We start from the raw sequence: 22,158 nt of genomic DNA on the forward strand, positions 1-22,158 counted from the left end.
CAAACAACTGACCAAATAGCAAGTGAAGATGCCAGTCCTGCCCCCTCAACATACTTCCAAAATCTCAACTTCTGGTTCTTATCTAGGACCCTCTGAAGAAGAGCAACTTTTCAGACAAGTAGAGTGTGCCTTGCCCCCAAGGAAAAGAGTTCTTGAAAAAACAAATTGGAAACATGACTACAAGAAAACTGGGAAGACTGCAAGGTGAGATCTTTTTTTTTTTTTTTTTTTAAAGTCTATTTTTCCATTGATTAAATTGTGACATCTGTTTTTTTTAAAGGGCATAAATAACACAACTTTTTAACATCTCTTCAGAGCTTTCTGTAAAACTCTCGGTGTTTGGGCTTCTCTGTTTCTTTTTCCCCCTTCTTTTCATCATAATATGTTACATATTTTCTAACCTTCATTTTAACCTGATGTTGCTGAACTTTGAGAATAAGTTTAAAATATTTGAGAAGAACAAAATTGTTAATAATAAAAATGTCAAATGTTGGACAATAATCCGTATCAATGAGTTTACGATGCAATCTGGAATCCTTTGAACGATGCATCAGGATGAAACTTTTGAGCAGCCAGCTCAAACAAAGCTATCCTGGAATAAATCAAATTTTTAACCAGTGAGGGAGCTGGATTTTCATTTCTTGGTGCAGAAAATCACCCTGCTGACTGAGCCACTAGCATTGAAACATCCCCCGCAGTTAGTCAACCTGACCACTACAAAGCTGTGGGGCTGTGACTACTCAAGCTCCTAACTCCAATTGGATCAAGTCATGCTTAGGCAGAGGATTGAAGATTTAACTGGGACAAGTGTTTCTGGCAACAAAAGAATAAGTCAACTTCCTCACAACAGAGTGAGAGGCTAATATTTTTGTATTTTCAGGGGATAAAATTATACTTGAAAAGTTTAAGAAGTCTTCCAGAAATGAAACAGAGCCTAAAACTCCTTGTTGAGGACTCCTGACGCCTCCTTTGCTTCACAGACTTACATACCACAGAATTACAAAATTAGGGGATGAGAAGGAGCTTCACATAGGGTCTGGTTTAAATGTCTTATTTTCAGAAAGGAAAAGGAAATCCAGGAAGAGAACTGACTTGCCCGAAGATAAGAAAATAGAAGACCTTGTCCCAATATGGTTCTCTCTTTTCAAATTAATTTTAAGTTATTCATATATAAAGAATGGATACAATCTAGTACAAATATAAACAACACATCCACTTATTTATTTAAAAAATTTAAACAATACATCTAAGGCTTTGACATCCATTCCCAGACTCTCTTTAGGGGTAGTCATTTTGGTGTCTATATTCATTCCTTCTTTATACTTGCAATTTTAACCTTGGGTATACTTTAAGGTCAATGGAGCCTTGCTAATAAACTGTCATAGAAAAATTGATTGTCCTTTCAATAACTATACTGTAAGAGAATGGCTAAATTAAACTATCATAGAAAACTTAGTTGGGAAATAGTGGTAAATTTTTAAAAAATCTTTTCTGGGGAGATGATTTTAATGCACAGGTGATACAGATAAACTTTTATCATTTCTCAAGTTTTATTTTAAAATAAAGACCTTATATGCTTTTGGAAAATAAAATTTCAAGTATCAAATTTTATAAAGTATAATATCTAAAAATATCAATATGTTAATAATCTTTCTAAAGATAATGTCTACATTGCCTTAAAAACAGCAAATTATTTGGCCTCAAATTTTTAAAAAAGGGATTGTCATTCTATTCAATACCTTTATTGACAGAAATTGATGGCAAAATATGGAAATAAAAAATTAAGTTGACTTTTAGGAATGCAGTTTACAAGAGCAATGCGACCACTGAGAGTGGTAGCAATGTATTTTACACCAAAGTGGACTGATAATAAAAGTGAAAATAAAATATTCACTATCTTTGAAGCACACCAAATCATTTTTAGGTATGTATCTCTAGTTACTTTAAACAAAATCATAGTTTTCATCTTCCAAATGATGTTATCTTACTCTGAAAATTTTATAAATGTGATTTCTGAGAATTTTCAAGTGAGGCTAATGATTACTGATCATGTAAAGCAGTCAGAAGTTTATCCCTTCCATTCTACACACCTAGAAAATCTCAGAATCTGCTTGAGAATCCTGTCCTTCTTCCTCCATACACCCGTGGAACCCTCCCAAACCCTGTATGCTGCTCACTAATTCTGATCAAGATCTTCACCCTCCCTATCTTGAAAACTGCTACAACATAATTGTGTTTGGATGTATAATTAATATATATAATACATTTTAAATGAATAACTAAAGTTGACAAAAACCTTACTTTTTTCTTTTTATTTGTTTTTCCTCAGAATTTGAACATTTCATTTCAGGATTTGGGGGATCCCTACCAAGTTGAAAATTTTAACAGAATTCTTAGAAGACTAATTCGAGTTGAAACCCTCTGGTTAGTGGATAATTCTCTGGTGGACTTAAGTGCCATAAGATTGCCAAGGTATCTGCTCTGTAGCATGTCTAGTTAACAGGTTAAAGTTAAGTCTTTTCTATTTGGATACATGTGATCATTGGCTGTACACACTGCACCTGGCCCCATGTGGTCAGGTCTTGAAGGTGACACTTTGCACTAAAGTGGCACATACGGCAAGGCCAGAAGAGAAATTTGTATATCAGAATGTCATACTTTAGAGGGAAACATCTATTTTTTTCAAATTAATATTTTATTACCAATTTTTAGGAAAGTTATTTGTATGAGCAGAAAAGTTTGCCATTTTCCTTGTGTTATAAACTAGAAAATGCAATTACATGACATATACATTATGGTTTAAGAAATTAATTTTGTTAGTCATATTTATTGAACACCTATAGGGAAAGACTTTACAAGGTAGTTGTCAATAGTAGCCTTTAGGGTAACGTTCTGTTATTGGAGTGGAGGCTGGTTATCAGATTAAGGACAGAAATAAACTAAAAATAAAATATATATATAGACTCTTTGGTCTCTCAAGGATTCCAAACTCATATTGTTAAAAATAATCTCTTTCTACTCAGGGATTGCTAGAGAACCCTTTTTACAGAGAGCTGCTATTTGCTTCAGCAGGCAGAATGGGTAGGTGGAGTGAGCTTTGGTGGCAATGAGAGGGGCCAACAGAGGTCCTCAGGAGTGAATTAGATGAAGGAAATTGAGCATCCACAAAAAGGAAGGGTAATTTATAGAGCAGGTTAAGATATAATTCTGAGCACTGGCTGAGAGAAGGTCTCAGAAAGAGGCCATTATAGCTGTACACAAGAGAGAAACAGTCCAGCAGGCAGGAAGTGCCAGGACAGAGAAAGTTGTGTCACCACCCACTTGTTTTGCCCCTCTTCTCTCCCCTAACATTTCCTACCGACTGGGGCAATCTGTGATGTGGTGAATCTGAGATACTGAAAGGATAAAAGGATACCCATGAAAAAGTGAGAGCATGACTGGTAAACAAGAAAATAACAGATTTCAGAGGAGAACGGGGAGAGAGGCAGGGGGCAGGAACTCCTTGGGCTGGTTTTTCAGTGAGAAATTGTCATAGTACTGAAGTGCTCCTGAAGTCTGTATGAATTCTGGAAATAAGCAGAAGCCAAAAGTCATCAAAGATAAGATGAGATCTATATAAAATATACATATGGAGAGGGACTGGAAGGAAACAAGAAAAATAAAAATAATAGATTCAAAAAAATTACAATGAAATCTGGGTGGTTCAAAGGGATTTTTTTTTTCCCTAATGCTTCTCTGTTGCAGTTCTCTCTTTACAGCACCCTCTTTCCCATTAGCAATGACCATTTACCAAGTGTCTTTGTGGGGCCCAAGGCCCATAAATATGTACCCTGTATTTATCTCATGATATTAAATCCTAACTTACACATAAAGGAATTTTTCCTTAAGGCAAGATGTCAGTGATAGATTTTGAATTATTTTCTCTATTTGCACAGTCTTGTACAGTTACAGTTTTAAGGCAAACACATTGAGAAGCATTATCTATCAGGAAAATGTATTAAATTTAAATGCCTAACACATTTTACTGTTTCTAAGGGTATTTTTAGTTTTCTCTTATATTAAAAATGCCTCTTTTCTGATTTAAAGTGCTATTTTCTCAATATAGAAGTTTTTAAATTACAGAAAGGTAGTAAGAAAAATAACTATAATTTCACTACTTAGAGGCAGTATTTTTCACAAGTTGTTATTTTTGTGTGTGTCCACTTTTATATTGCTGAGATGATATGCAGCTGTTCATCCTTTTATTCAGGACATATCAAGAATCCACCATGGGCCAAGTCAGGTACCAAGCACATTAATTGGAAAAGAAAACAGATTCCTGTGCTCCACAAACTTATGGTCTCATATATCTTGCTTATTTTCTCTTAATGTTCTAATATAAATATTCCTTCTTTTTTTTGCAAACCGTATTTGTCACATAGTTTGCATGTGACCATCATGACAGTAACATCACTGTTACTCTGTTGAGGGGTTATTATCTACATAAGGCATGCTAGTCCTATGTTAGATTTGGTAGTTAACCATTCTTTTTAGGAGACAAGTAACAAGATGTTTATCTTTTATATCCAGCTGCAGAATTTTAAATATGAGCAAAAACCATTTTACGTCTTTCAAACAATTACCAAAGATACCTCAGATACAGCATTTATCTTTGGCCGAAAACCACATTGAGACTCTTACTGGACTCTCCAGTTTATGGTGCACTCCACTGGAATCCCTTATTCTCAAGAGGAATCCTTGTGAGTTCCACCAAAATTACAGGAAGCAGTAAGGCCCCAGACACCCTAAGTCATCTTTTGCACTTCGTTGAATATTATACTTTTAACTATATTTTAAAATATCGTTCGTCTCTTGCTCAAATTTACCCAGCAAATAGTTATAGAATCTGCTCTGTGTTGAACATTTCATGCTTCTGATCTCATCTAAAGACTTTTGAACTAATCTTTCTTCATCTTTTTAAGATTTTTTCTTAATACACTCTTTTCTCTTGGTTAATTTATAGTTGCTGTGCAGATTTTTAGGCTCCTGTATACCTATTACAGGCTCCTCTTACCTATACAAAGTTGTTTAGTTTTAGACTTTCAAATTCCACACATTTTCTCCCACATGCTTAATAGATATTATGTCTTTTAAAAAATCATACATACATATATATATTTTATTAAGTTCTATGTGACAATTTTATAAATTGTTTATTCTCTGGTTTTACTTTCACTCTTTGGGCCCCAAGGGCAACATTAAGTGAATACGAAGAATTCAATTTACTCCAGTGCTTGAAAGAGCTCAAAAACCTGCCAAGAAGAAACCATTTTTATTACTTTGTCACAACTGGGAACATTCCTAATGATAATAATGGAATCTAAACCTTCAAGTGTGCACCCAGTAATATGCCCACCTATTTATCTCCAGCTAATTCCCAGTACCACTAATTAGTGTACTTACGGGAATTAAAAGGATAAAAACAAGAAACTGAATTCTACAACCTGTATTTGCACCCATGACTGAGGTCATCTCTCCTCCCAGGCGAATCTGTCAAACAAAGAGATTATCTGCAGGGTCCATTTCTATTCTATGATTACAATCTTTTGTTTACTTCAATTTCAGTTAAAGACATAATTTTCACCATCTTCTTTTCTCACACTGCTCTTTTCCCATGAACAGCAACTGTATTCCAGAAGCCTATATGATGTTAGACTCTTCAACACCTGATGTACAATGAAAATTTGTCAAAATAGAAATTCTAATCTCTGTTGTTACATAAATCTCATTACTGCAGTTGTCTCCCCTATGACTGGAGTCTGGAAGCAAAATTTCACGTCTGTGATAATAAATTCTTAAATTGCTTTCAAATAACAGTGAAAACTAGCAGCACACTTGCTATAATATTGAGCTAATATTTAACCATAATAATATTTGGAGGTTTAAAATTATATTTCCTATAATCAGAGGAGGTTTAGCTGGACATTTCAAAATCATTCATAAGAAAGCACATTTCTAGTCATAGGGATAAGGTAATAGTATTGTATTTCAGTTTTGTTAATTCATATGTGGGGTTTTATAAAGCATTTTGGTCCCAACTCAGCCACTTACCTCTCTTCAAAGAATGCCTTACAATAATAGTATTAAGATGAATTGTCTGAAATTGGATATGCCCTGAGGTCTTACTATAATTCCGTCTGCAAAATTCATGATGTGGTATAGAGTTATGTAGGAATGAGGGATATAATGAGGTTTTTCTGTTTTTCCAGTATTAACTCTATTGGATTGAGTCCAAGGTGTATATACGCTGACTTTCAAGTTAGAAAAAGCCAGGTTATATTAACTTAGGTAGTGCAGGGTTACACTGAACGGAATGATGGGGTCATTTTAGAGTATGAGGAAAAGGTTTAAGCATCCACTCATGCTAAGGAACTAAGTTGGAGTCAGAAGTTCATTCAAATATGGGTTCAGTTACCCAGCCAAAAATCCACACCTTGAAGATTATAACAGCTTTCATTTTGTCACTGGGTATCTGTGTTGAGGATTTGGGCCAGAGCTTCAGATGACTCTTTTTATACACCATGCTCAGAATTATTTAAGGTACAAGCTTTTCTTGACCATTATCACCTAGAATTGTGATTGCTTTCCCTTCCTCCTTTGTTTCAGATCCTCCAATAAGAAGACAGCACAATTCAAAAGAGAAAGGACTTAATGATAGAGCTAATAGTGTAAGTCCCAGTAGGTTAGAAGGTGGCCCCATTTCTGGGACACCTACAGGCAAACTTCTCTATCATTCTCTTGGAGTCAAACATGATATCAGTTCATTATTGCATGACTTAAAAAAAATCAGTGGCTAGAAATTCTTGCCAGCTAAGTATGAATTTTGAAGCCAGAAGACATAGATTTTAATATTTGCCTTGTCACCTACAGGCCTTACGATTTTGAATAAGTTACTGAAAATGAGGGATAAAAACCAATCTGACAGAGTTGTTGTGAGGATTTAAAGAGATGCACAGGAAGCAATTCATGTTAAGAAAATCATGCAGCCAATGGGGGCGTTCCAGGAGGTCAGTACCATCATTAGCTGATTTAGCATATCTGCTAAGAGGTTTCAGTATCTTTCATGCAGGCAAATTCAAATGCCATAGATTTCTCCCAGCCAGAGCCCTCAGAATTCCCAGATCTAGAAAAGCTGTCATTCTAAAGAAAATGCTGCTTTTTAATGCCACTATGTATATGACCACTGTTAACTGGATTGAACTGAAGGATCTGTTTCTGAACATAGAAATGACTCCCTGAATTTGAAATATGAGCTTTAGAAGTGCTCTTTCAGGAAAAAATAACAGCACAATATTATTTCCCACTCCCTCTTTTATCTTTATCAGCCAGAATTCTTCTTTAACTATCACTGAATATTGTGGGCTTGCTTTACTTTCTCTCTCTTTCTGAACTTTTAACTTTTAATGAGCACATATATCATGATCTCATTCTTTCTCTCATGGTTAGTTGGCTATATCCACTCATTGATTTTTTTTTTCCCTTATAAGACTGTAAAAACTGGAATGAAATTCTCTTACAAAAACAGATTGTAGACAGTCCCACTTCTCTGATCAATATTTACCACCTGCTGAAAGATCTGTTAGATCCCTGAAAGGGCAAGCTATGGCAAGGTCATCAGAGCAATTAATAAGAATAATATTTTATTTTAGCTCCACTGCAAAGATAAGGAACACAGAATGAAGTGATAGCCATTCATCTTCCTTATAACAATAGGCAAAGTCCATTCACTTATAAAGAGAATAAGTGAAATAAAATGCTTTTGTCAATATAGTTTTGTTTTTTTTTTTAACTTTTGCTTTAGAGTATTCTCCTGTTTGCCAAACTTAAAAATGCTGGATGGAATCTTGAAGCTACCAGAAGATTGTGCATCACCAGAAACCAATATTTTTTCAAAAATATGCCTTGTATCCTAATGCAGTCTGTATAGAAAGAAAGTAATATCATTGTTGCTAAAAGCTAATAAACACAGGAAATGCATGATTAAATATTGCAGTTTATTTTATATCTTTTTGCTTTTCTAAATCAAGGTAGGAAAATATTTTCTGTAAAGGACCAGATGGTAAATATTTCAGGCTTCCTGGGCCATATGATCTGTGTCACAACTACTCAACCCTGCCATTGTAGTGCAAAAGCAGCCATTGATAATATGTAAATGTATGGGTGTGTCTATGTCTCAATAAAACTTTATTTACAAAATGATGCGGCAGGCTGTAGTTTACTGATCTCTGCTCTAAATTTTAATGTCACATGGTTGATTGCACTACTCTTCACCAATATCCATGTGCCTTCCTTGGAAGAGGTGTATGATTCCCTCACTATTGAAGTCAGTTATGTCAAGCAACTTGCTTTGAGCAGTGAAATATAAATGATATCGGTCACTTGCAGGCAGAAATTTTGAGAAACAGTTTGTGCTTTGTCACACTTTCTTTCCTTGTGCCATACCAGCGTGCACATTTCCAGATCAAGGCCTATCTGCCTAGGTCCTGAGGTAAACCTGGCATGGAGCAGAGCCACAGTCATTCTATAAAAGATGGATAGTTAGAGAGTAAACCTCTGTTATCATTTGATGTTGCACCATAGCCTACCCTCTCCCTACTAACACACCTCCTTAAATTTAGAGACTGCAACATAACTCATTCAAGGATGTATTTTTCCCCCAAAACAGGATTGCGGGCACTTGAAATGTGGAATGAATGAATAAACGGCTATTGTAGGAAATTATTAATGAGTGGCAGAATTACCAGGTAGGATACAACTTCAAAAGTTTAGGTGAAATGGATACCACATGTTCGTACTTTTAAGTGGGGGCTAAACATTGGGTCTCATGGACATAAGGATGGCAACAACAGACACTGAGGACTACTAAAGGTGGCAGGAAGAGAAGGGGAAAAGGACTCAAAAACTAACTATTGGGTACTATACTCAGCACCTGGGTGACCGAATAATTCAAACCTCAGCATCATGCAGTATACCCAGGTAACAAACCTCCATATGTACTGCCTGAATCTAAAATAAAAGTTGAAAAAAAAAAGCTTAGGTGAAATATATTGAAAACTTTAGGGCAACAGTGTTGGAAATCGACATTATAAGGGCATAGGAAATTGGAGAGTTACGACAGCCAACAAATTATTTTATTGTTTAAGCTACTTTATGTTGGGTTATCTGTTTCTTGCAGGCAAAAACATGCTAACTGACAAGAAAATCATGGGTTTTAGGCAAGGATAACAAGTGCTGGGTTGCTTAGCTATGAAGAAGGCTAGGCTCACTGGTAAGGGTCTCAAAATGTAGATCATGCTAATCTGAAGATATGTGTTGATGTTGCAATCTGATGTCCTGTACAGGTTCTATGAGCAGTGTGGCCGAAGTTGGTGATATCTGTCTATGCCAGAGTGGGACTGATTAGGAGACCTATAAACTGAATAACATCAAACCACAAAGTTGAGTCTGTCTACTCACTGTAGCGGTGGTAGTTCCACCAGTCATCAATGGTGACCCATAATGACATATCCAATAATTGCATTGCTGCAGTTTCTAGTATATCTGCTCGCTTGACCTTTGTAGTACTTTCTTTCATCTTCTATAATGCGCAGAGATCTGAGCCACTCTCTCCATGGTTTTAGCATATCAGAAGATGTACAGTGTTGGAGAATGCAGGGATTTTTATCAGCAATCAAACTATATTTGTGGAAATTTTGTGCATAAGTGCCAAAGATGGCTGACATCTGACCACATTCTATTTAACTCAACTGAATGACACCAAGCTCTCATCCTAAAACTTATAGTTACATCCACTCTTCTGAAATATTTAATTATTCTCCAATACACTGGAGGTAATAGATATAAAAAGAATGTGCATGTGCAACTTAGCATCTCATATCTAATTTTATGTCCCAAGTTCATTCTTCCCCTGGAAGTCCCATGTCTACCAGGTGCAGGATTATCTGGATGGATCAATTCAAAACAATTTCAGGGAATAAACTGTGTAGGGGATACAATTTTCTGAGACAGAAACATAACGCAAATAACTTCTTTGTTAGAAAATAATTTCAGTGACAGAAAGCCTTTCTGTTCATAAAGAAAATTTACATATCAACAAGCCTAGCTCCTCACCGGTCACAGTGAATGCTTACATCAATCAACTCTACAATATCCAGTAAAGGACTTTCCAATTCCCCTTTGAATAAACTGAGGTATTGGAAACATCTAAGCAAATGGTTTTTAATTCTTCCTAATCTTCAGGGAGTTCTTCCTTATACTGAGCTGATATCTGCCTTCTGTAACTTTCAACTAATTATTCAAATCTCTCAAGTGATTATAATTAATTCCATCTTATAAGGAATTTTTCTCAGCTTCCAGGCTCTCGAAAATACCCTGATATTTTCTCTAATATTCCAGTGGAAATGTAAATGGATAATGTAAGAGTCTGTGGGGTTAGGAGGGTGGCGGAAAGGTAACGGAAAGCTAATGAGAAATAGCCAAAGCAAGAAAAAGAATTTTATTTTCTTCAAGTTCTTTATACATCCAAAGTGGAAGATTCCTAAAATAAATTCCCCATACCAAATTTTAAAAATTAAGTTAGCAAGCTTACTTTTTAATTTATTTAGAAGCCAACTACTTTCGTTAATTCTTTCTTTCCAGAATAGAGCAATTATCACTAATTGTTTGTCATTATAATGCCAAACTATGTTAATAGATGCCTATTTTTTTTAAGACTAATTGCAATCATGAAACCAAATATCTAATTAGTTTTAGAGCTTTGGAGCAGATGCATCAGTATTTGAATCATTCAGGTGTATATTTGCTTATCTGCTTTTTTTGTCTCTTCTAAAGAAGTATTATATGTGCTCTGTTTATAATTTCTAAATGGTCATTTCAAAACCGATTATACGAGTTTATACAAATCATAGTGAAATTTGTTGCTTAAAAAAATCTTCATTTTTCTCTAAGCTCTCAGTATCCTTGAGATATATATATTTTATGGCAATTTTTACTTAATAGTTTGTATGCTAGTTATTTTTGACAATGACTACTAAAATGCAAGTTTCTTCAAGGGCAGATTCATCTTAGTTCTTCTTTATACCCCTCAAAAAACTCAGTGTTACTCTCAATGAGTATTGAGTAGGTGAGTGAACTTTGAGTGTATACTCCTTGAAATTATATTTCTGGAGCTGGAAAACTTTTAAAAAATGTATGTTATGAGTCTAAAGAAATAAACGTTATATGGCTGAAAAAATATTTTGTGAAAACCAAAAATCTCACAGAATCATGAACTTATCTATGGGACAGATGTTAGCCTTAAGGTTGTTCTGGGCTTCTTTTCTACCTCCTTTCCATGACCAAATCAGCTCAATAGTCAGCAGTTCTATCCTTCCTCTCCTTCTCCTTCCATCTAAGGAGCTAGAGCTGAACTGCTTGGCCACTGGTTGCTGACATGCTGAGTTTTCTACAGCTGGAGTTTTCAAGAGGGCTTTGATTTTGCTTTCCCCAGTTTTCCTTCTTCCACACTTGAAAAGTGGTAAGGGTACCAGCTTTCTGTCTATCTCTGACTCTCTCTCTCTCTCTCTCTCACACACACACACACACACACACTCTCACACACACACACACACACACACACACACACACACACACACACACACTTTTTTTTTCTTCCACCCTCCTGCACAGCAGGAGACCTTGCCTTGATCTTTGAAGGTCTACAGCAAGTGGTCTAGGCTAACTCAGTGCTGGGCAAATGGAGCAAAAACTCTTTTCTGCTTCCTTGCCTCCATGTCTTTCGGAGCTAGCAGATACAGCTTTTGTTCTATGGGAGTGATTCTTTCTAAATGTCAGCTCAACAGGATGATGGTCACTCTTGTATATCACTTAGGCATGAGTTCTATTGAATCCCAGCACAATTTACCAGACTTTGTCAGTGGCTTTTGAAGTAGCAAAGGCTCGATTTTTAATAAAGTGTTATTTTGTTTAGCTGGTCACTGTCATCGTCACTTATCTCTTTCCAGAAAATTGTGAGAGGTATTTTTCTAGAGAAAGATTTTGGTATTCCAGAGTCCTGTGGCTAAAATGTCATGCTAATCTCAACTTACTCTCAATATTAGAGTATTTGGTTACATATGAAACACAAATATGCTGATAGTTTCAAATTGAATATTGTATCTTCTTTGACCTAAGTCAAAACCTACTATAAACCATCAAAGCAATACCTTGAATAAGTCTCATAGATTCCAGTCATCTGGATTCTCAATCTATTGCCAATATGGTCTTAGATAGGTAAAAGATGTTCCCTATGCATATCACATTACACAAAAAGCTAATAATATAGCAATCACTTGTTGCCCAAATGAAGGATTAAAATAAGGAACAAATACAAATGTATATTTATTGTCACACAGAGCTATAAAATACAAATGAATAGCTGAATATTGGTCTGTATTATCCAGAGTAATTATAGTCTCTCTGTTTTTGGTTTTCTAAAATAAAAATAAAGACAAGAAATTGATCACTGAGTAAAAGATCTAAGATGCCTTTCAAATGAATTTGTACCAAGTATCCACAGAGTACATTGTCCACCATATTTTAGAAGTAAAACTCATTCTGATGAAGAATTGTTTTTAAATGTTTATTTACTTCTTTTTGCAAGCAGACACCTGTTCAATGATTACATATATTTTCTCCGCTTTTAAAATCATTATCTACCCGTAACACATTTTAAGAAATCTTGATGTCATTTTTTCTCAGTAAATTACTATGCATAAATGCAGAAAATAACTCACTGGTGAAAGAACATAAATTTGTAGAGAAAATTAATTTTATTATGCGTTATTGTTCTAGTACTCAAAACTTTGACGGATAGTATCTGCACATCTCTGCCCATGTTCTTCCCCATACTTAACTCTCCCCAGCTCTTCCAACTACACAAAATACATTACGTAATCTAGCTCTGATTTAAAAGCTATAATAGCAGGCGAACCATTAGATACGAATCAGAAACTTTATTTTTTACAGAGATCTATATTTTGATAGATAAATATTTTTTCCAGGGCAACTAACATTTATTTAGCAGCTGCAATATTCAAGATGCTGGGTAACCTTTTTCGGTCCTGTGCTATTCTACATGTAGCTTCTCTCCCCACTTAAAAAAATTCTAGTAGGAAATAAAGCTTTAGGATGTGTGGATCCTCATGTTGTCCCTCTGGTATATAAAGTTGTCTCCTATAAATCATTTTGCATTTTGACCCTAAAATCATTCTACGAGCAGATATTCTTCCTCCTTGAATTTTGGCTGGGGCACAACAGAAAGGAGAGAGTAAGAGATAGTTTTGGCAGAAGTGTTACAGTACGTAGCTAGCCAGGTATGAGTGGGGCAGGAGACGCCTCCCCCTACTCCACCAGGAATGTCAGGCAACCATCAGGTGATAGTGAGGTGTCAGGTGATTGTCACACTACCTCTCTAAAATAATAATTGGTTTTAGCCAGAGCCAGGGCAAAGGCAGTTTCCCAATAGACAAAAATGCCTGTAACTGGTGATCAGCAGCTTCCCAATAAGATTTCAGGAATTGTGTGAGTGGGCTTGAGCATGTGCATTAAGAGGCAAAATGGTGGAGTTTAACTGGTATATGACCTTCCGGGGGCATTTCACTGGAAGAGGGAAGAACACCTCAGGTGAATGTGTGTACACCTGCAGTAAACACACTGCTCATGCTCACCTCTCAAGTACTAGCAGGCCACCATGCATGCAGGCAGCTAACCCTAAGGGAAGAATCAAAGGAAATGTGATTCAAGACACTAGAAGTATGCCGGCATATAAAACCCCAAGTCAAAAGGTTAAATTCTGCACTTGACTTCCAGGATGCCCACTTGGCCTTCTTTCCAGTGTATTTTACTTTCTTTTCATTGTTGCTCTAAAGTTTTTTAATAAACTTCCACTCCTGCTGTAAAACTTGCCTCCATCTCTTCTTCTGCCTTATGCCCTTCAGTTCAATTCTTTCTTCTGAGGAGGCAAGAATTGAGGTTGCTGCAGACCCGTATGGATTTGTGACAGGTAACAGAAGCACAACTGGGCATATACTAGGTGTGATGGCTAATTTTATGTATCAACTTGGTAGGGTAACTGTACCCAGAAATTTGATCAAACATTATTCTGAATGTTTCTGTGAGGATATTTTTTGGATAAGGGTTACATTTAAATTGGTGAACTTTGAGTGAAACAGATTGCTCTATGTAATGTAGGTAAGCCTCATCCAATCAGTTAAAGACCTGAATGGAATAAGACTCCCCTGGCACACTCTTCCTCCTACATGAATAAGTCTTTCTAGAAGTTGGCCTTTGGACTGGAACTGCAACACTGGCTCTGCCCTGGGTCTCCAGCCTATAAACTGACCCTGTAGATTTTGGATTTGCAAGCCTCTATGATCACATTAGTCAATTCCTTAAAAATTTCTCTCTCTCTGTCTCTCTGTCTCTCTCTCTCTCTCTCCTCTCTCTCTCTCTCCCCTCTCTCTCTTCCCTATTGTTTCTGTTTCTTTACATCAGGTAGCCAGCCTAAGACACACATCTTTTGTTTACTTCCAGTTTTCTCTAAGAAAGTAGTCATCATTAATGTTTCACCCTCATTTCTGTGTAATTGGAGATGCCTCTTTCAACATAGCCTGATATTTTCCTTTTATGTGGCTCACTTATACTCCACGTCTGAGTCCAACAGCTTCTGACTTTTGATACCACAAAGAAAGATTTTGGAATTTAGAAAAGCCTTTTCTCTCTCAAGAGCCTTGCCCTTGCCATGGAAAGTCTAGCTTTCAAATTCTTTTTGCTAAACACTTTTTAAAGTCTATTTCGAAAATCAAAGGTGAACAATGACTTTTTTGCCCTTGGCTTTTTCTCTATCACACCTTAAGGCAATAGATGCTTCAGCATCAACACTTAGAGAGCAAAGGCAAAAAAATTGAATCCATCAGCTAATATTTGTAAATATTTTTACTCTGCAAGAGACTGGCATAAAATGTGACTCTCAGCCTTGGCTTCATATTAGAATCATCTGAGGAGCTTTTAAAAGTACAATGCCCTATACCCACACCCCAGAGATTCTGATTTATTTAATTGGTCTAGAATGAGGTTCAAGTGTCACTATTTTTTTTTGCTTCAGGTGATTTTTTTTTTTTTTTTTTGAAATGGATTCTCACTCTGTTGCCCAAGCTGGAGTGCAGTGGCACAATCTTGGCTGACTGCAACCTCCACCTCCTGGGTTCAAGCGATTCTTCTGCCTTGGCCTCCCAAGTGGCTGGGACTACAGGCATGTCCCATTATGCCTGGCTAATTTTTGTATTTTTAGTAGAGATGGGGTTTCACCATATTGGCCAGGCTGGTCTCGAACTCCTGACCTCATGATCTGCCCACCTCGGCCTCCCAAAGTGCTGGGATTACAGGTGTGGGCCACTGGGCCTGGCCTCTTCAGGTGATTCTAATGTGCAACCCGGTGGGGGAACCACTGGTGTAGAGAAAAAGTCACTGGGCAGGGCTCTAGAGCCTGGTTTTGCCATGAAGTAGCAGGGAGAGCCCAAGGCATTGATTTCACCTATCTGTATTCAGTTTTCTCATATAGAAAATGTAAAGTTCAGTTTCAATGACTTCCAATAAACTTCGTAACACTAACGTTCTGTAAATCAACCATTGTGACAACTAAAATAGTGACTTTGTTCAGTGACTGATTCGAATATCAAAAAAAGAATTAGTCTAGACGTACAAATAAGATTTCTACTTTGCTCTAAAGAAATATATGGTGACTAAAAGAACCCAGTGCTCCTTTTAATGTGATGGTCGTTCCTTGTTTCACACTGTTGGACTGTTTAGGCATCAATTTAGAACCACCACCATATGTAGTTCCACATCCTTAGCTGCTTGGCTATGCTCAATGAGATGAGCCCCAAGTATTTTCTATGTTGAAAATATGTGTCTCTAAAAAGAGTAGAAAAGTTGGCCAGCTCTCACTAGTAGAGCATTTTGAAAAATGTGGACCGCGTACAGGGAATTTCAAGTAGTGCATTAGATAACACTGAATTAAGTGGGTAGAACTTTCTCCTTTTTAATTGATTTCTTTTGGTGAGTCAAGAATAGTCTTTAGTGTTGAGATATCTTCATTACATTGTTAAAACTAATGTATTTTAAGAGAGAGTAAAATTTCAGACTAATAGGCTCAAGCAGGCAATGGTATTTAGCTAGTATTTAAAAACAATGTTTTACTTTCATTCTATTTAAGATATGGTACATATCTAAAAAGATTTATATGAAGACAAGATCTTTCACCAGCAAAAACATTATGACTCACTGAGGCTCAGATAATTGTTGGCATTTTTTAGCAATAAAGTATTTTTAAATTAAAGCATGCATTTTTTAGACATAATGCTACTGCATACTTAATAGACTACAGTGTGGTGTAAACATAACTTACATGCACTGGGAAACAAAAAGTTCATGTGATTTGTTTTACAGTGATATTCACTTTATTGTAGTGTCCTGGAACCCAGCCTGCAATATCTCTGAGGTATGTCTGTAAAACCATAGAAAAAGATGTGATATGCAGGCAATGACCAAAAAAGAGCTGGAATGACTATCCTGAGTATATGAAAAATAGACAAATTTAACGACAAATTGTTACTAGAAACAAATAATGGTATTTTATAATGATAAGCGGCCAATCCATCAGGACGGGTATTAATATTAAAAAGAGGTTTGTTTTTTTTTTTTTGAGGAGTTACATGTTCTGATGCTGCTTATCCAGTTATATGTAACACTTGTTTTTAAAGCAATTCAGTTATTCTTACCCAAATTATTTATAGTGAATGGGACGGCTTAAGTAAGGTTGTGGTACTTTGGTATAAGCAGTTTATTGGCATATTCACCAGTGTCTAGACACAATCTCTGATTTACACACAGTCCAGGAGACTCAAAGAAGACAATCTGAATCTAGTGTGTATGGAGTGACAAGAAACAATAGACTAGAGAAAGTCCCAGTGGGTACGCTGAGAGAACAATCCACATACTTGAGAAAAAAAAGCCTGGTACGATAGATCAGGTTCAGCAATATAGTCTGTGCCAAACAAAACTGCAGTAGATGGAAGTGGGGATAAAACTGCTGGTGTGTGAGGGGCACGTCTGGAAAGCTGGAGAGGATTGTGTAGTAAGTCTGTGAAAACTTGCTCAGGAGACACCTAAACTCCTCCAGTAGGAGATCCTGTCCCTCTTTCTATAGAGTGTAGTATTTTCTAACCAGCTGGCGAGAAAGAGGTAAATTAGACCCAGAGACAGGTCGGGGAGACAGGGAAGACAGCAGATTCCTCAGGGGGATCAGGGCCATGTTGAAAAGTGTGAGTGAAGCCTGAGCCTGGGCAGCCTGAAGCTGTGTACATAAGCAACCAGCTCACAGCAAGAGCAGACTCCTGAGCAGAGAAAAGGCAGATGCACTGGAAAGCATTCAAATTAAATGTGAAATGAGTCTCCTTGGAGAACGTGACAAAGAGATTCAAGAAAATTTTAGAAATGTCAGGAAATGTCTAGAAAATCATAAGAAGTTCAAATAAGGCCATTTCTTATTGAGAGCTACTAATTGATCCAGCAGCCTTAGGAATAAACTGCAAGATAAAAGTGTGAGTAAAATGTAGAGGACCTATTACTGTGCCGTTATGTATTTGAATACACTGTGTAAAAATTTCTTCTTGTATTACTGCATGTACTCATCAAAATATGTCCATGAAGTGATATTATTTCCCTTATATGGTTTGGGAAACAGACTCAGCGAGGTTAGAGTGACTTCCCTGGTATCATCCAGCTAGTAAGTGTTGGAGCTAGCTCAATCTCAGGTCTTATGACTACAAAACCAGAGATCTAGCTACACACTTCTAGTTTTCACAACTTTCAGTATGACTCTACTGTGACCCTATTAAAGTCATTCTCCAGAAGCCCAAACTGCATTTTGATCAGGCAGGGTGGATACAATAGACCCAGTAGGTAGCTGGTCACATGTTGCTGGTAAGGCAAGAGTGTTGCCCAAAATAGTCTCTTTGACTGTACCTGGGGCCTTAGACAAAGTCATCAATGTCATCACAGATACATAAAGCCCTGACACTGCCGTTTCCTGCTTGAATCATCTCAATAGTAAAAGTCTTTTAAGCCTACAACAGTGCAAATACCTGGAGAGATGCATTACATACTAGGGCAACTAGAGGGAGGCAGGAGAGAAAGAGACAACTGTGTGTCGTGCTGACTCAAGATAAAATGTGGAGATAGACCTTGTCATTCTCTAACCTACAGAACTCAACAAAAATTTACAACTATTACTTGTTTCAGATTCACTAAATATCAGTATTTCTGACATGTCAGGTACATATTACTAAGCTAGGATCTGACCCCATATATCTCAACTGATCAAGAGAGCAGGTGACTATTTCTTCTTTGTTCCAAAAAGTAAGGACTAGAGAGAACCACATTTATTGGCAGTATAATCCTTCAAAGGTTTGTACAGGTTTGCTAAATGAGTAAATGAATCAGTTTTTTTTTTTTTCCTGCAGGTCTCAGATTGGAGAACAAGCAAAGAAAAAAGGGGTAATTTGGGACAATAATTTGTACATAACTGTAGTTGTTGATGAGCCAGAACATCTTTCTCCACTAAAATGCCATTTTAAAAGCTTTTGTGGCATTATACCAAGATATCTCAAAAGATTAAATGCCTCACTTCCAGTGACAGAATCAAATGGTGCCCTTGAATGTAAAGTTTGCTGTTCCAGGAAGAGGACAAAAGAGACACATATTGTAGATTTTTAAATTAGAGTGATCTACATCAGCAACATAAACATCACCATCATCATTATCATCACCATCATGATCATCAAGGATTCTAGGCACATATGGCAGAATGTGTTTACAGGCTGGACGTGGTAGCTCATGCCCATAATCCCAGCACTTTGGGAGGCCGAGGCAGATGGATCACCTGAGGTCAGGAGTTTGAGACCAGCTTGGCCAACATGGTGAAACCCCATCTCTACTAAAAATACAAAAAAATTAGCCAGGCATGGTGGTGGGCACCTGTAATTCCAGCTACTTGGGGGGCCGAGGCAGGAGAATTGCTTGAACCTGGGAGGCAGAGGTTGCAGTGAGACGATATTGCGCCACTGCACTCCAGCCTGGGTAACAGAGTGAGACTCCATCTCAAAAAAAAAAAAAAGAAAAAGAAAATTGGATTTACCAAAAAAGAAGAATGCCAAAAAAGGAATGCTTTTAGTAGAGAAAAATAATTAATACTCAGTTACATATGCTTTATTCATGCTATCTTTAGTCTTTTGAGAAATTAAACAGGGGAACCAAGTAAGGAAGAACAAAAGAATGGTAATAATTGCCTATGTAATAGATGCATATCCATATCCTAAAGCAAACTCACCCCATGCCTCACTTTCTCTCTCCAAAAATATCCTATGGGAATTTTATCTAGCTGATGTGCTTCATCAAGATCACCTGCTTCATAGATAATTGCTCAATTGTGAGACATGCAATAACAGTCAATACAAACTGTTCTTCCAAGCTTCTGACTTTCATTTTATCCCTTCTTCTTGTCTTCCATTGGGAAATGCGTTACATTCTTTTCTTGCATGAAAAAAATTAAAGATCATTAAAAATGCCACAGATATAAGAAAAATAAACAAGTCTAGCATTTTGTGGAAGATCTTTAAAAAGTTCAGAACAAACTGTTCCAATATTGTAGAGGCTGGGCCTGGTGGCTCACAACAGCACTTTGGGAGGCTGAGACAGGAGGATTGCTTGAGCCCAGGTGTTCAAGGTCAGCCTGGGCAACAGGAAGAAACTCCTGTCTCTACAAAAAATACAAAAAATACAAAAAATACAAAAAAAAAAAAAAATTAGCCAGGCATGACGGCATGCACCTGTAGTCCCAGCTACTTGTGGGGCTGAAGTGGGAGGATGGCTTCTGCCTGGGAGCTCGAGGTTGCAATAAGCTGTGATCACACCACTGCACTCCAGCCTGGGTGACAAAGAGAGACCTTGTCTCAGGAAAAAAAAAAAAAAGCATGTTGTAGAAATATGAAGAGTTTGTTCTTGATAGAGTTTTTCCTCTTGATAACCGTCTATGTCAGCATACCTAGTTGTTGTTTACAACCAGTTTCTTTATTATATAAAAAGGAAACATTCCTAAATTTATAGTATTTGCCTTTATATAATTCATAATTTTTACTACTTATCTTGCTATTCAGTTTAGCTTACTTTTTATCCCCTTTTTTTCCTAAAGGCAAGACTTTATCAGTGTTGGAAACAGTGAGTTAATCTACATGTTGGGACAAGCTCCTTGATCTAGGTAGCTACTCTGGATTATTTTCCTGCCATTATAACTATACCATCAGAATTTTTTCCCATACTAAACAAACTCTGGACCACACTCATTGACAGAATAATCGCCATCATATTTAAATCACATACCTATGAAAGAACTGTCATGTTAGCAATATCTGTGCATTTATCACATTGTGTTGAAAAATACTTTGCTAGCTTTCTTTATTCGGACTTTGTTTTCCGTTATCATTCACCAGTTCCAGAATACATTAAGCTGTGATATCATTGTAAGGTACTTAAGCTACCTTCTCTGCTGCAAAATATCCCAAAGTTTCCAAGCAAAAATCTCTTATACATTCTTTTGTTTAAGATTCAGCATTTGTATGTATTGTTACATTACAGGTAATCTATAAAGCACTAATGTTTATATGTGAAATAGTGAACATCTACTTCTGCTGGCTTTTTATTTCAATATTTTTTCTTTGGAAGAATTATTTTAGATTTGAACATTTCTTTATGCTATGAATGCAAGTTCTGCTTAAGTTTTCATGTTATTACTTCATTAGCCAGCGTATCTCCAAAAGTATCACACTGTGGTATTAACACATTTCTCCATCAGTGGCAACCACAAAACTAAACTCTCTACCTGAGGCATCAGATTTCCAGCTAAAACTAGTATGGATTCTTTTGATCTTCCATTCTTGGAATCACACACTTAATTGCCACATTCAGAAAGAAGTTTTTTCTCTTGATTAAAAAAAAATCAAATTAACTACATTTAGAAAAAGGCCATATGCATATTGGAATTAAATACAAATAATATGAATTTTACTTCTGAATCATAGCTAACAATGTTACATTGTAAAACTTTAAATTTTGAATTAAAAAGTAAAATAACAAGTTATAAATATTTAATGCTTATTTATTCTCAGATTTTAAAATAATTGTGGGTTCTAATTAACAGAATAACTTTAAAATATCACACATGAATAGTACACAGGTGAACCACACACAAATCTCCCTCATAAATGCAAGTTCAACAGTATCCATACTGATCTATGTCCTACCAAACATGATAAGTTCACTGATCATGAGCTTGGATACCATGGTATGTCAATTGTGATAATGGTTTCTAAATGCTTACTCCCATTTTCTATACTTTTTTGGCATTGTTTTGCTGTAAGCTGGTAATCAACAGTTTGCACACTGGCATCAAATGGAAAGCCCACTTTGACACTTAATCATACTATCATTTCAAATGTACCACATCGAATGTATGAGTTGGGTTCTCCAGAGAAATGGAACCAAGAGGATCGATCGATCTATCTATCTATCTATCATCTATCTATCTATCTATCTATCTATCTATCTATCTATCTATCATCTATCTATCTAAGATTGAGATAAAAATTGCATTAAGAAATTGGCTCTCTCAAATGATTATTGTAGGGGACAGAAAGTCTGAAATGTGCAGGGCAAGTCAGGAGGCTGGAGATTCAAGTAAGGGTTGATGTTGCAGTCTTGAGTCCAAAGTTCTGGAAACTCAGGCAGAATTTTTATGTTGTAGCCTGGAGGCAGGATTCCTTCCTCTCTGAGAAACCTCAGTCTTTGCTCTTAAGTCCTTCAAATGATTGGATGAGGCCCTCCCACATTATGGAGAGTCATCTGCTCTACTCACTGTAGATGTTAATTTTGTCTAAAAAAATACCTTTATAGAAACATCTAGACTAGTGTTTACCAAACAACTGGTCACTATAGTCTAGCCAAGTCGGCACATAAAATTATCCATCA

At 36.5% G+C, this 22,158-nt stretch overlaps 1 protein-coding gene across 6 annotated transcripts in view; it reads left to right on the forward strand.

Moving 5' to 3' along the window:
• The window catches only part of LOC116480299 (uncharacterized), a 36,033-nt gene extending 17,135 nt beyond the window's left edge, over window positions 1–18,898 (forward strand). The window contains exons 4-10 of one of the 6 annotated variants that reach the window (XR_009209488.1): window positions 87–204; window positions 2,330–2,472; window positions 6,646–6,707; window positions 6,910–7,046; window positions 8,705–8,783; window positions 16,525–16,576; window positions 18,600–18,898. Coding sequence is in view for 1 of the 6 variants with exons in the window: in XM_032172269.1 (XP_032028160.1) it covers window positions 87–204; window positions 2,330–2,336 (125 nt within the window). In the remaining 5 variants the exon portion in view is untranslated. Of the gene's footprint in view, window positions 1–86; window positions 205–2,329; window positions 2,473–6,645; window positions 6,708–6,909; window positions 7,047–7,840; window positions 8,067–8,704; window positions 8,784–9,214; window positions 9,308–9,659; window positions 11,286–16,524; window positions 16,577–18,599 lie in introns of those variants that run through there. The other 5 variants (XR_009209489.1, XR_009209490.1, XR_004251249.1 and 2 more) reach the window with 5 other exon arrangements.
• The last annotated feature ends 3,260 nt before the right edge of the window (window positions 18,899–22,158 follow it).

This window comes from Hylobates moloch, unplaced genomic scaffold (genome assembly GCF_009828535.3).
Source record: "Hylobates moloch isolate HMO894 unplaced genomic scaffold, HMol_V3 SCAFFOLD_13, whole genome shotgun sequence".
NCBI lineage: Eukaryota > Metazoa > Chordata > Mammalia > Primates > Hylobatidae > Hylobates > Hylobates moloch.